Source organism: Hylobates moloch, unplaced genomic scaffold (genome assembly GCF_009828535.3).
Source record: "Hylobates moloch isolate HMO894 unplaced genomic scaffold, HMol_V3 SCAFFOLD_3, whole genome shotgun sequence".
Lineage (NCBI taxonomy): Eukaryota > Metazoa > Chordata > Mammalia > Primates > Hylobatidae > Hylobates > Hylobates moloch.
Window position 1 is genome coordinate 73,979,761 of NW_026652278.1, and position 13,076 is coordinate 73,992,836.

Genomic DNA, 13,076 nt, shown 5'->3' on the forward strand with positions numbered 1-13,076 from the left:
CTGGCACTTCGGAACCACTCAGTAAATGGCAATGATGTTGATGATGGCTATTATTATTATTACCATTAGTTCTTAATATACTGCCACGAGGTAAGAACATATAGTAGAAAGCAACCTGTCAGATTTGGGGCTCTGCCACTAACTGGTGGGGTGCCTTTAGGAAAGTCACTGCTGACTCAGTTTCCCCACCTTGTAAGGAAGGGGAATGTCAGCTTGCGGCATTGCTCCCGCTTCACACTAGACAAGACTGAAGCCCAGCCCTTTGCCAGGTTTCCTGCAGTCCGAGGCTTGTGTAGTCTGTGTGTGGGGAGCCCTCAGCCCAGCCCCAGGCCACCTCTCTGGAGGGAAGTGGTCCATCTCTCCCACCTCCAGATGACAGGAACCAGACATCTTGCTTAGCTTCAAAGCAGACGTGGTCCAGGCCCCCTCCTGGTATATACAGCCTCTATTTATAGGAGTCACGGGCTCCAGGCTGCCTTGTGTACTGGAATTTAGCAAAGGTGGGGCTGGCAGGGAGCAGCCAGGGGTCCCCCTCTCCTGGAGCAAGGCCAAGGCTGAAAGAGGCGGCCTCCCCAGGAGGGTCAACAACAAATCTGGGCTTGGGGCTTGAGTATCTCCTGGCCCCAGCACAGGTGCCCAAGAACTGTAGGAATAAGCTACGGACCTTGAGGGGCTTTGTGTCTGATGGGGAGACAAGGATTTGTTTTGGGGAGTTCCAGGCTGAAGGGGAAGCAGGGCCCCTGAAAGGAAGGGCCTCAGGCTCCCTTACAAAGATGGGGCAGACAGAAGCCCAGGCTGGGAACAGTCCTTTCTGTGTTCCCTTAGCATAGGAAGGGGAGGGAGGCGAGCTGCGAGCTGGCCCCAGGGCACAGGGCATAGCTTTGCCTCCCCCAAGTGAAGCAGATCCTACTTCGCACAAATATGTGTCCCGGCCACTCCACTGTTTCCATCTGCAGGCATCTGCCACTCCCCTCCTAGCGACATGGTCCTCATCATCTGGGTGCCACTGATGTTCTTGGTGCCTCAGGACACACGGCTGTGTGACCACAGCCCTTTCCTTCTGGGCCTCTGTTCCCTCTCGTGTGCATCTGGATCAGAGCCTGGGATGTGGAAGGAAAGACACAGACACCACATCCGGGGCAGGCCAGCCCAGCACACAGTCATCTATAGTGACTGGGAAGGATCTCAATGGGTCCTACTGACTATATCTTCTCTATCACTGCCCAGCCCAACCACCAAATCCAGGACCAGTGGAAGATTCCACATCGACCTGCATTCAGCCTGATGGGGACTCCAGCTCTCAGATGAGTCCAAGATGGAGCAGTCCACCTTGAGAAGCAGAGGGTCCCCCGTCCCTGGAGCTGTGGGCACCAATGGGGGTCGACATTCCAGGGCATGGGGGAGACTTCCAATAAAAACCAGATCAGAGGATAACAGTGACACAGACCAAGCTCTTGCTGTGACCCCAGCACTGGAAATTTTACACGTATTCAGATAGCTGATTCTCCCCACAACTCTGTGAGTCACTATCCCATTTTACAGATTACATGAGTGTGCCCGAACCTGTATTGAATGACCTGGGGAGCTTAAAACAAATAGTTTTCTGGGCCCCACCTCAGACCTACCAAAGCAGCCACCTAGAATCGAGGGCCCGAAATCTGTATTTTTAGGTGTGCGGCAAAATATACACAACAAAATTGACCATTTTAATGATTTTTAAGTGTACAGTTGAGTGGCATTAAGAGCATTCATGCTGTTGTGCAGCCATCGCCACCATCCAGCTCCAGAACTTTTTCATCTTCCCAAACTGAAACTCCATCCCCATGAAACAACAACACCCCCGCCTACTGCAGCCCAATCTGTATTTTTCAAGCTCCCCCAGGCAATTCAGATACAACCACCCCAGCCCCACCCAGCCTTGGAGCACTTGGACTTCCCAACCATCAGGGTCTCCCCTTATCTTGACTCTAAGACTTTCCCCACACCAGAAGGCCCCTCCCCCTCCAAATCCGCCCCAGCCTCCCAGAGAAAAGTTCATCCAAACAAGAAACTTGAAGCTCCAAATGGTGTGACTCACCCTCATGGCTGGGAAACACAATTTCACAAATAACAACCCTCTTAATATTTTTTTCTTTTTCTTCCTTTCTTTCTTTCATTCTTCCCCCCCCCCCCCCCGATAAGATTTAAGCAAGTCCACAGGAATCAGGCTGTTTGGCGGCAAATTGTCAAGAGGAAGGGGAAGTTCGGTGGGTGCCAGAAAGTGCACTAATTACACCCTGAAAAACCTCTCCCCCATCTTGCGGCCACGGTCCCCCGCCCACGGACGGCCCCACAGGCATCCCTGGGCAGCCAGAGGTCTCTGAGCGGGTGCCCTCTCCTTGGCAGCTTGACACCCCACCCTCTGGAGGGCCACAGCCTTGCCCCTGCCCCAGGCAGCTCCATAGTGAGAGAAGCGAGGCCAGAGCTTCCCCCTCTCATGACCTTCCCACCTCTAGTGCCCTCCAGCCTGTCTCCAGGGAATTAGGGCCCTTCCCCCAGCCCTAATTCCAGATGAATGCTACCTTAGAGCCGAAAGGGCAGAGACCGTCAGCTGACCCCACCTCATTCCCACATGACAGATAGGGAAACTGAGGCCCACAGGGGCACAGGGACGCAGACCAGGGCACCCAGCCAGGCCCCAGGACCAGAAGTCCTGCTTGGCTGGCCAGTATGAAGGGTGGGTGAGGCAGTGAGCTGCTTCCTCTCCGAAGCCCCGTTTGAGCTTGGGCCAGGGAGGTGAAAGGCAAATCAGCCTCCTGGCTGTTTCCACAGCCTGTGGGGACTGGATGGAACAGAGGCCAGGACACAGAGCTCTATCTCCTCCTGCTTGCAGCTGGGGCTTGGCCTCTTGGGTTTCCCATCTGTACAGCGTAAAATGGAGCAGGGAAGAAGGGCGACCTTGCCGATCCCTGTGGTCCTGCTTTCCTAGGGTCCAGACATCCGGGTCCTGAGAGACGCCCCTGGAGCCTGGCATGCAGAGGCCGACACAGGCACCATCTGTTCTGCGGCTTTCCTTCTGGGGCTGGAGCGCAAGGCGGCCCTAGAAGCCTTCATCTGTCAGCCCTAACCCTGCTCCTCTCACCATGCCCACCGTGCAGCTCTGCCTTTCTCCCCGCAGCCCGCACTTGCTGCCTCAGCCTGGGAATGCCCTTCTCTATGTCCATCCAGAACCCCTCCGGGGCCTGGCTCCAGATCGGGCTCTAACTCCAGTGTTGTGGCCTTGACCCCATCCCTTCCCCTTACTCAGGCCTCAGGCTCCAAGGAAAAGCATGAAAAGCACAGATCCAGGTGCTCCTGAAGCACCCCAGGCCATAGAGGCCCGGACTCCCACCAGAGGCCTTGCTGACCCCTCCCATCCCACCGTAGCCCAGTCCAGCACTGCAGTTGGCAGGAGGGGGGCAGGGATCATGGCACAGACCTGCCTGAGTGACCAATGGAGCTCTGAAGTCGCTCTCTAACCTCTCCCCGCGTGTGAGGCCTCCTTACCTCTCCCACAAGGCTGGACATCCCTGAAGACAAAGGTTCTGCAACCCTCCATTGCCCTACAGCCTGCCCTGGGTGCAGATGGTCACCGGCAGGGAAGGGGCTGCCCACTTGACAGATAGGGTAACAGATGCCCTAGCAGTCTCTTCATTTCCATGGGCCGAGTGGAGGGGCACTCCCACCTTAGATTAGGCTGTTCTGGGCACTGGTGCAGGGCAAAGCCACTTATGGGATAAGTGGAAGCCCCTGGGCCATCTAGGCCCAAATCGCCAGGCTTAGGGAAGAGGCCACCTCTCTTTCCTCCCTAGGTCAGTGACCCCAGCAGCTAGCAGGAAGCATGTGACCCTCACACCGCATCTGGGGGACCGTGCATCACACTCCTGCCCAGTGCTGGAACTTCTCCAAGGTTTTTGCTTGGCTGTTGGGGAAAGGAAGGTGGGAAGACATTATAGTTTACCTTTTTTTTTTGTTTGTTTGAGACAGGGTCTCACTGTTCTTACTCTGTCACCCAGGCTGGAGTGCAGTGGCACAATCACAGCTCACTGCAGCCTAGACTTCCTGGGCTCAGGTGATTCTCCCACCTCAGCCTCTCAAGTAGCTAAGACGACAGGTGCGTGGCACCACGGCTGACTGATTTTTTGTATTTATTATTTGTAGAGATGAGGTTTCACCACGTTGCCCAGGCAGGTCTCAAACTCCTGGGCTCAAGCGATCTGCCTGCCTCGGCCTCCCAAAATGCTGGCATTACAGGCATGAGTCACCGTGCTCGGCCTGTGGTTTACTCTGATCATGTGGTGTGTCATATATTTGACTAAATCCTTTACCTTTCTTAGTCCCCTCATACCTGGCAAGAATACTATTCAAATGGGCGTCATTGGCCCCATTTTATAGAGCTAGAAACTGAGGCTCAGAGAGGCTGAGTGATTTGCTCAGGGTAACACAGCCAGCACGTGTTGCCCTGTTATAGTTTAGCCTCTACATGGCCTCCAAGGCTTGACCTCCCCTATAGGAAGGGGAGTCAGAGGAAAATGCCAGGTGCGGACCACTCTACTTGGCACGGAGGCCCTGTGACGTCATATGCTAGGTCCCTCGGCCCTGGCAAGATGAGGGACCACTGTCTCTGGGCTGCATGAGGGGTGCAGGCCCTGGGGATGGTGGTTTTGCTGCAGAATACGGAGTGCAGAGGCAGAGATTTCCAAGGCTGACTCCAGTTCTCCCCAGAGCAAGCCTGACAAGCGGGACTTCTTTTTTCTTCCCTCCCTGCAGGACAGTAGGTAGGCACAGTGGGTGAGGGGTAGCAGGAGTTAGGGCAGGAGGGTAGAAGCTGCAAAGGGCAGCCCAGAGGGAGAAGAGAGGGCACAGAGACAGGACAAGAGACAGACAGCAGAGGCAGTGACAGCAGGCAGGATGGGGAGCAGCATGTGCTGGGAAGGACATGGCCACAGTGAGACCATGGAGAAGGCAGTGTCTGGGCCAGGCTACCAGGCAAGGCAGAAGCAAGTGCTGAGTCCTGCTCCCCAGGCCTGAGAAGGCCCCGGAGGAGGAACTCTGATTCGAGTCCCTAGCTCTGTAGGGGTTCCTTTCATCAGCTCAACAACCGCTTTCTTATCCCAAAGCCACCCTACTCCACCCCACAGACACGCGCACGCACACACGCACCCACACTCCTCTGTTTGGGACAAGAGACCATTCATCTCGCAAATGAATCCACTCTGCTCCCAAGAGGATCTGTACTTCCTCCACCCCAGGCATCTATCTGGGGCTGGTCAAACACATACATGTCCGATATATACAGAGGTGGACACCAGCCGGTCTCAGGGAGACAAGGAGACAGCCCATGGGCAAGGCGGGAAGCGAGCCAATGGGAAAACATGGCCACACCTTGACTGAGGGTTTTCAGCTATGCTCAGCCCCTGGCTCTGTTTGTTTCCCAGGTCTAAAGCTGACCCATGGGCCAGGACAGTGCTGGGCTGGCCACGAGAGGCACAGCAACCCTTCACCCAGGACCCCAGAGGGCACCACTGCCTCCTGGAGGCCCATTCACCCAGCAAACGTAAAACACAGTTCCCTGGACACAGTCAGTGCTTAGCAAAAGATTCTTATTTAAGTCACAAGTCTAGGTTATTTTTGGTGGGGGAGTGGGCAGAGAGAAATAGGGAAAGGACCCAGGAAAGGGGGAGTGGACAGTGGCAGCAGGACAAAGCAGAGGAGACCTGGGGAGATCCCTTTCCTCCTTGGTTCCGACAGCTCCAGCCCAGGGTCACCACTCACCTGACAGGTGCTCACGCTTCACAGCTATAAGCCCTCTGCCCAGCTAGTGTGTAAGCACTGGGGACTGGGCTGCCTCTTACTGCTAGAGCATATTTGTTGAATGAAAGCAGAGAGCAAGAATATGAGAATCCCAGGACTGGAAAAGACCCGCATATTTAGCTAGACTGTACTCGGTCTGGAGTACCACTGAGGCTTGCAGCCTCCATTGCAGGGATCCTTGATCTGTGATCCACTGTGGGCACGAAGGTGTGCATGATCCCACTGAAATCACATGCAAACATGTATATATGCATGTGCACGCATGCTTATGTTCTGTGCATCGTGCTGGCAGCAGAAACTCTAGTTGTCTTGATTCTCAAAGAGGTCCCTAACAAAAGAAGGTCAAGGACCATTCATCAGCATACCCAAGCCTCTGCTGAAACACTTGTAGGGGACAAGGTTTCACTATCTCCCAAGTCAGCTCATTCCAATGAATCAAGAAATCAATAAATATTTTTTTCTGTGAGACAAAACAAAAGGCGGAGGCTCAGAAGAGTACTTACATGCTCACAAGTCTGGAGGTGGAAGGGAGGAGGGGAGGTTACAATTCAAGACACCCACCCACGTGGAAAACATTAACAAGCAGCTAGCATGTCCTGCACGCTGAGAACCAGATGCCAGGACTACTAAGTAGAAAAGACAAGATTCCTACTCTCAGGGTGCTGACAATCTAACTACTGAGACAGACACACATATTGCTATTACAGGACAAGACCAATCGTTCAGACATGCTTTACAAAAAATTAGCCAGGTGTGGTGGCGGGCACCTGTAATCCCAGCTACTAGGGAGGCTGAGGCAGGAAAATCTCTTGAACCTGGGGGGAGGTGGAGGTTACAGTGAGCAGAGATCATGCCACTGCACTCCAGCCTAGGTGACAGAGCCAGACTCCATCAAAAAAAAAAAAAAAAGACATGCTTTACCAGAGCACCTACAACTCATCTTTCACAGGCTCACAGCAGCTGGAAAGAGGTCTGCTCCCAGTGGCAGCCAAGTAAAACCCCTCAGAGAAAGGACATCCATTTGTGTCATAAAGAAGCCAGTTGGAATGTGTCCATGTACAAGGGCAGGGAATGGCATTTTAGGTAGCAGCAATAGCAAGTGCAGGGGCTTAGAGGAGGGGGAGTGCTTGTTGTTTTCAAAAACCCCAGGTAGACCAGTATGGCCAGAGGAGGGCTGAATAAAGAATCACATGCCACCACCACCACCATCACGACACACACACACACACACACACACACACACACACACACACACACACACACACACAACAGATCGAGGACCTGAGACCTAGGCTGGAGTCCTGGTTCTGCCCCTCATTCCCTGAATGCATCATCTTTCTTTAGAAGAGCCTTAGTTTCCCCATCCAGACAATGTGGATGCTGCACACAGGCTAGGATATGGGTGCAGAAGCAGTAGGAAGTACTCAGTGCCCATCTTCTCTGCTTCTCCTAAAGCAGGCCAGCCCTGGACTCATGCCCCCATGCTGGGTTGATTGGGAGTGGCTGGAATAGGGACATGGTAGGAAACCCAGTACTCATGACCAGTACTCAGCAATTCCAGAAAGTTTGGGGATCAGGGACAAAATGTTGGAGGCACTGAAGCTTGATAGGATGCCCCTGGCCAGACAGATTGCTGCCTGCCCTCACTGGGACCTGGAGGCTGATCCAGGGGAGAGCAAACCTGGGGACCAATTGCAGGACGGGTTGCAGAGGCAACCCGTAGCTGGAACACAGAAGAATTCTAGATGTAGCTCTCCCACTGACTGGCTAGGTGACTGGCCAGGCCTCTGTGTCCTCTTCTGCAAAAAGTGGGAGCTATGAGGAAAGAGAGGCCACGAATAGAGCACCACCCAAGAGCAGGGGACTGTTCCACAAGGGCCATCTCCTCCCGGAGCCCTCCTCTGGGTACTGACGGTATCTGGCTCCCTGCCACTGCTACTTACTGATTACTAATGCCGTCTGCTTTCCTCCCTCCCACCTGACTCAGAAGGTCCACGAGGTGTGGTCTTCCCTCTGAGCCCATGCCTGTCCAGTCAACGTAATCTGACAGAGGGAGGGTCAGGTTGCCTCAGCCAACAGCTTCTCAAATGACGGTCCTCCTTGCCTGAGTCACACTTCAGCTTCCCAAGGGTGGCCAAGAGAGCTGGGAGCATCCTCCCGAACTCTGGGCTGGAATAGAATGGCCATTGCTCTCAGGCCCTGGGGCTGCCCCCTAAACACACACACACACACACACACACACACACACACACACACACACACCACAAAGGCTGCTGGGAACCCACCTGAGCTCCTTAAGCCCACTCTCAAACATAGGCACCTCATATCCTTGGGCAGAAATGTGGCTTTGTTCCATACATCCACACTGGTCAGGCAGCCCGTGGGCTTATCTCCATCTGTTGAGGGCACATCCAAACCCTCAGAAAACTGTCAAGACTGGGGCCTTTTAAAGAAGGACACTGTAGGTACTCCTCTAAGGATTTTAATGGCCATGTCCACACAGAAGGGCTGGGCCCAGGGAAAGGCCATTTGTTAAGCCTTGTGACACCCTTGCTACTATTCTCAAACCTCCAGTGGGTAGACCTGAGCAGCAAAGAGAAGTTTCATTGCTGCAGAGGCTAATGCTCTAGGAAGAGCTTCCTAAAGGTTGGAACTATCCAACAATGGAGAGGTCTTCCAGGAAGGACACTGGCAGGTGTCCTGAGCCAAAAATGTTCTCTGCTCAAATAGGTGTGGGAACTGTCAAGCTGAAGAAAGGTTAATAGGTTTTGCACTGCAGGGCTTCTCAGAGCCTTTACTTGCTAGTGGGCATTGTGTGTTTCCAAGGGAAAGGAAGGACACTGTGTCTTCCAAATGTATTTGACCACAAAGTCCTTCCTCCAACATTCACAAAGTGGGGGTCTCTTGACAGCAGGGCCACACCTTCCAGCTACCTCTGTCCCTGGAAAAAGAGGGAAAGAGAAAAGCTGCCCTAAGAATTCTACCAGAATGGAGTGAGACAGCCACATCTCCCTGGAGGCTGGAGGGTACAGGGACTACCTGGCAGGGGCTCTGGGCAGCCCTCCAAGGGGCCCAAGAGGTCATCTTCACAAGGAGGTAACTCAGCTTTTCCAGAAATGACTCCCATAGCCCCTTTACGGTTGTGAATATAAGTTCCAAACAAGACTTGGCAGGGAAGACCCCATGCAGCCCAGCCCCCACTCCGTCTAAGAACTGCCTTCCTTGGGTACCTGGAGAGAGAGAAGGGGCTCAGCCAAGGGCCTTAGGAATCCCTTTCCAAAAATGTATCATTGTTGCCGTAGATCAGGTTTTTGAAACTGGGTTTCACGGGGCCTAGTTTGTAGACCCAGAAGCCTTTTAAGAAACTGTGCAAGGTGCTTGTGTCCGCTTTGGCCTGGCACCCTCACCACAAGCTGGGAAGTCCCCACAAGAATCCAAGTCACCTCCTCATGCTTGCTCCTGTACCAGGAACTCTGGTGTGAACTCTGCCATCTCTCTCTCTGCTCTCAGGGGCAGTGTGCCACTCAGAACCGTTGGCTTATCTTCAGCTTCCAGAGCTGAGGTTCCAGGGGCACAATGGGCTTCTGTGCCCCCATGTCCTCACCCCCACTTAAATCCCAGCTGCATTCATGGTGTTTTGCTATTGTGATGGGAGCAGCCTGGGGGTGGTGCAGGAGGGGGTGGGCTCTTGGCACAGGGGTTGGCGCAGACAGGCCGTGGTCAGTGGTCAGCATGCAAGTCACATCCGCAGGCACTGCCACCGGGCCTGCCAGGCCTCGCACAGAATGGTGATGCTCCTGGGCCCCCTGGGTCCCTCCGTAGAGTCCCCTCCGGCCCACACACGACTCGCTTCCTCTCTGACCAGCCCCTTGGTGGCATTGAGGTGGGGGGTATTTTTTCTTGCCTTCTCAGCCAGTTGCTGTTTTGGAGCCATATTAGGTCACCAGCTAAGCCCTGGGCGCAGGAAAGGCCTGTCCCCAGGAACACAGCTGAGGCTTTGAGAGGGTTTAGGAGGCAAAGTGGGTGGGGGGTGAGGATGAGTGAGCCTGAAGCCAAGAGAGCCTTCCAGAAGTCAGCAGGCACAGCCCTCCATCACCTCCGAGGAAGCCACTGGCCTGTGAGCATCAGAGAAACCCCTCTTGCCTCCCCCAGCACTCTCTTGTTTGAACAGGTCTCAAATACTATAGATACACCATCCTGGGGTGTAGCATAGACTAAATTTAACAGACAGGTAAGCTAAGGCCCAGAGAGAGACGGGGTTCCCTGAAGTCAGGTTGTGAAAGACATTTCCCCACCACTGCACTATACAGCATAACCTTTTCCTGCTCCTTTCACACTGTGTGACTTTATGGGGAAACTGAGGTACGCAGCAATGAAGTGACAGAGGGCAGGTCTCACTGAGCTCCAGTTGGGATCCTGGATGCCAGAAATTTTCAAAAAGCAGCCCAACATCCTATTCTTATAGGGTACTCTTGATGGTCGCAAACTCCCAGGTCCTCTCAGGGGAGACCCAAAGGTGGGGAACAATGCCACCATAGTAGGGGGGGCAAAGGAAGGATAGAAGAGGTTGATTAGGGGTCGACACTTGACCTGTGGGTCATGTTCCCCCTTCTCCCACGGTGAGAAACTCCCGTGGGGCTCCCACAAGCACCCCCATCAAATCACCCACCATTAATACCCTATATCACCTTGTCTGTTTACTCATCCGTGGCCCCCACTAGCCTGTGGCTGTGAATCCCCCCGGGGCCTGCCCAGAGCCCAATAAATGTTTGGTAAGAGAACAAACAACTGAAAAGACGCATGTACCGAAGAAACATCCCACAAACGGTCCTCCAAAGTCACTGGTCACCTGAAGCCAGTTCCCCGAAGAGGCAGAAAAATCTCTTACAAGAAAGAACGATCTCCAGCCAAGAACCATTCCTCACGTGGAGAGAATGCTTTACAGTTTACAAAGAGCTTTGGCATAGAAATGCTTTTGCCTGACACCAAAGGGTGCACTTCCAGACCCATCTTCCTCCTCTGTACCCAGCCCCCTCCCACGCCTGTTCTACCCACACAGGTCAACAGGTCAGCCTGGGTAGTGTTGGCCTTGGGCCAGCATTTTATATGTCCATGTCTCCCCTAGTAAATAATGGCAGAGTTGAATTCAAGGGCGACCCTCTGCCTCCCTCTCTTGTCTCCACGTAGGCTTTCCTCCCCAACCCATTCAGGACTCTGACTCTCCTAAAACTCACCGGTGTGCCCAGGTCTGGAAGGAAAGTGACCCCCATGTGTGTCCTCCCCCTAACACACCTCTTGCATCTTTGCAGAGAAAGCCCCCACAAGAGGAGGAAGTGAAGGCCACAGATGGGTGTCTGAAATTCCCAAATGAGGCAGGAGTAAATGGAGGGAGGGGAGGAGTCCAGCCCACGGAAAGGAGTGGTATCTGGGCAGGCCCTGGAGACTCTTCAAAAAGGCTGGGAGGTGGTGGCGATCTGTGTATTTATCTTGCTGGCAAAGAGGCGCTGCCCAGTCAACTTTGTAACTGAATCTACCAAGCAGGCAGACTTTGCAACACAGCCGGCCCAGGTTTCTGCAGAAGGCGCTGGGCAGCTGGAACCTCTCCCCCTTTCTAGCCCCCTCCCAAGAGCTCAAGAGGATTTCCCTTTCATTTCCTTCCAGGCTAGGAGGGCTGGGGACAGCGCAGTCTGTGGGGTCAAGCCCTCAGAAACCACTTCCTATGCGGCTGGGGGAGGGCGAGCAGCTGGAGGACGTATCTGGGGTCCCCAAGTGAGAACAGCAGGAGAAGCCCTCTGGGCAGTCACTGCTCTCCAGGGTGCCTTTCGAGTCGGGAATGGCAGAGGTCGGAGAAAAGATTTTAGGCCCTTCCAGAGGAGCTCCCAGCAGAATCTGCACTCTCGGTCCCAGCCCGCGGTGGCCAGGACGAGGATAGGGTTGGGAGTGAAAAGGACGCTTGGAAGGGGCTCCCCGCCCAGACCGCACCCCAGCTGTCTGAAGAAAATCCGGAGACAACCCCTCCTCAACTCCCTCCCCCAACCCCTTTGGAGCAGGGCTGCCCTGGCAGGGAGAGGGGGCAGGAGAGCCCCGCCCCGGCCTGCGTTGCTCCAGCCCGGGCTCAGCCGGGAGGTGACGCGCTCCCGGCACCCCGGGGACTTCGGGCGGCGAGTTTGGCAGAGTTGAACGAAGCCAAGCCAAGCCGGGCCGGGCAATGCGGAGCCGGGCCGCGCCAGGCCAGGAAGAGCGGGTCAGACAGGGAACGGCCCGCCACGGTGGGGCGGTGGGGCTGTGGGGCGGTGGGGCGGTGGGGCTGTGGGGCGGTGGGCGGGGGCGCGCGGGGGCACCCACCTCTCCGCGCTGCAGCTGGAAGAAGCTGTTGAGATAGCTGGAGTGCAGGGGCGAGCCCAGCTGTTCCGGGCGGCCCTTGCCGAAGGCCAGCTCCGGGGGCGCGGCGCCAGCGGTCGGCTCGGGCCGGAAGGCATCGAAGGCGCTAGCCTGGTGCGTGTCCTGCAGCGACAGGTAGACCCAGTTGAGCAGCTGGGCGGGCTGGTACACCGAGGCGGCGCTCGTGTCGATGGCCGACAGCAGGCTCATTTTGCCGCGGCGGTGCCGGCCCCTCCCCGGCCGCCCGCTCGCGGCCCCCCTCCGCAGCGGAGGGGCGGGCACCGGGGAGCCTGTGCCCACTGCCCGCCTCCCGAGCCCCGACGGCGATCGCCCCGCGCCCTGCGCCCCGCGCGCTGCCCGCAGCCGCTGCCGCTGCCGCCGCCTCCCCCCGACTGCAGCCCCGGCGCGCGCGGGCGGTGGAAGGAGGCAGCGAAAGTTGGGCAGGAAACTTTTGGCCCCGCCCCCTCCGCCCAGCCCACTGCGTCCCGCCCCGCCCGGCGATCCGCTATCTGCCTCGCTGCTCACCCCTCCAGCGGCGGCTCCGGGGGTGGGGTCCACGATGCCCCGCCTACTCCCTGCCCCGCCTAGCACTGTCCTCGCCCTGCATTGGCTGTCTCGTTGAATATGAACCGTCAGGGGCGGAGGGAGAGGGGAGTGAGGCTCATCTGCATATGCAGCAAGGCGCGGGCCCGCCCATGCGAGGCCCCGCCCAAGCTCCACCTCGTCCCAGCCCGGCCAACCCAGCTCTCCGAGCTGCCGGGAGCTCAGTGCAGCCCCGGCCTAATCAATCTCGTCTCCCTCTGTCGTCAGCGCTCTTGTCTCGTTCTTTCCAAATCCTCTGCAATTATTTAATTTTCACTCAC

General features: G+C 55.8%; 1 protein-coding gene across 1 annotated transcript in view; it reads right to left on the reverse strand.

Annotated features, from left to right (window-relative positions):
- ZCCHC24 (zinc finger CCHC-type containing 24) overlaps nt 1–12,607 on the reverse strand; it is a 62,924-nt gene extending 50,317 nt beyond the window's left edge. Inside the window, exon 1 of the mRNA XM_032141361.2 lies at nt 12,178–12,607. Within this exon, the coding sequence (XP_031997252.1) occupies nt 12,178–12,423 (246 nt within the window). The 5' untranslated portion in view covers nt 12,424–12,607. The remainder of the gene's footprint in view (nt 1–12,177) is intronic.
- Between the last annotated feature and the right edge of the window lie 469 nt (nt 12,608–13,076).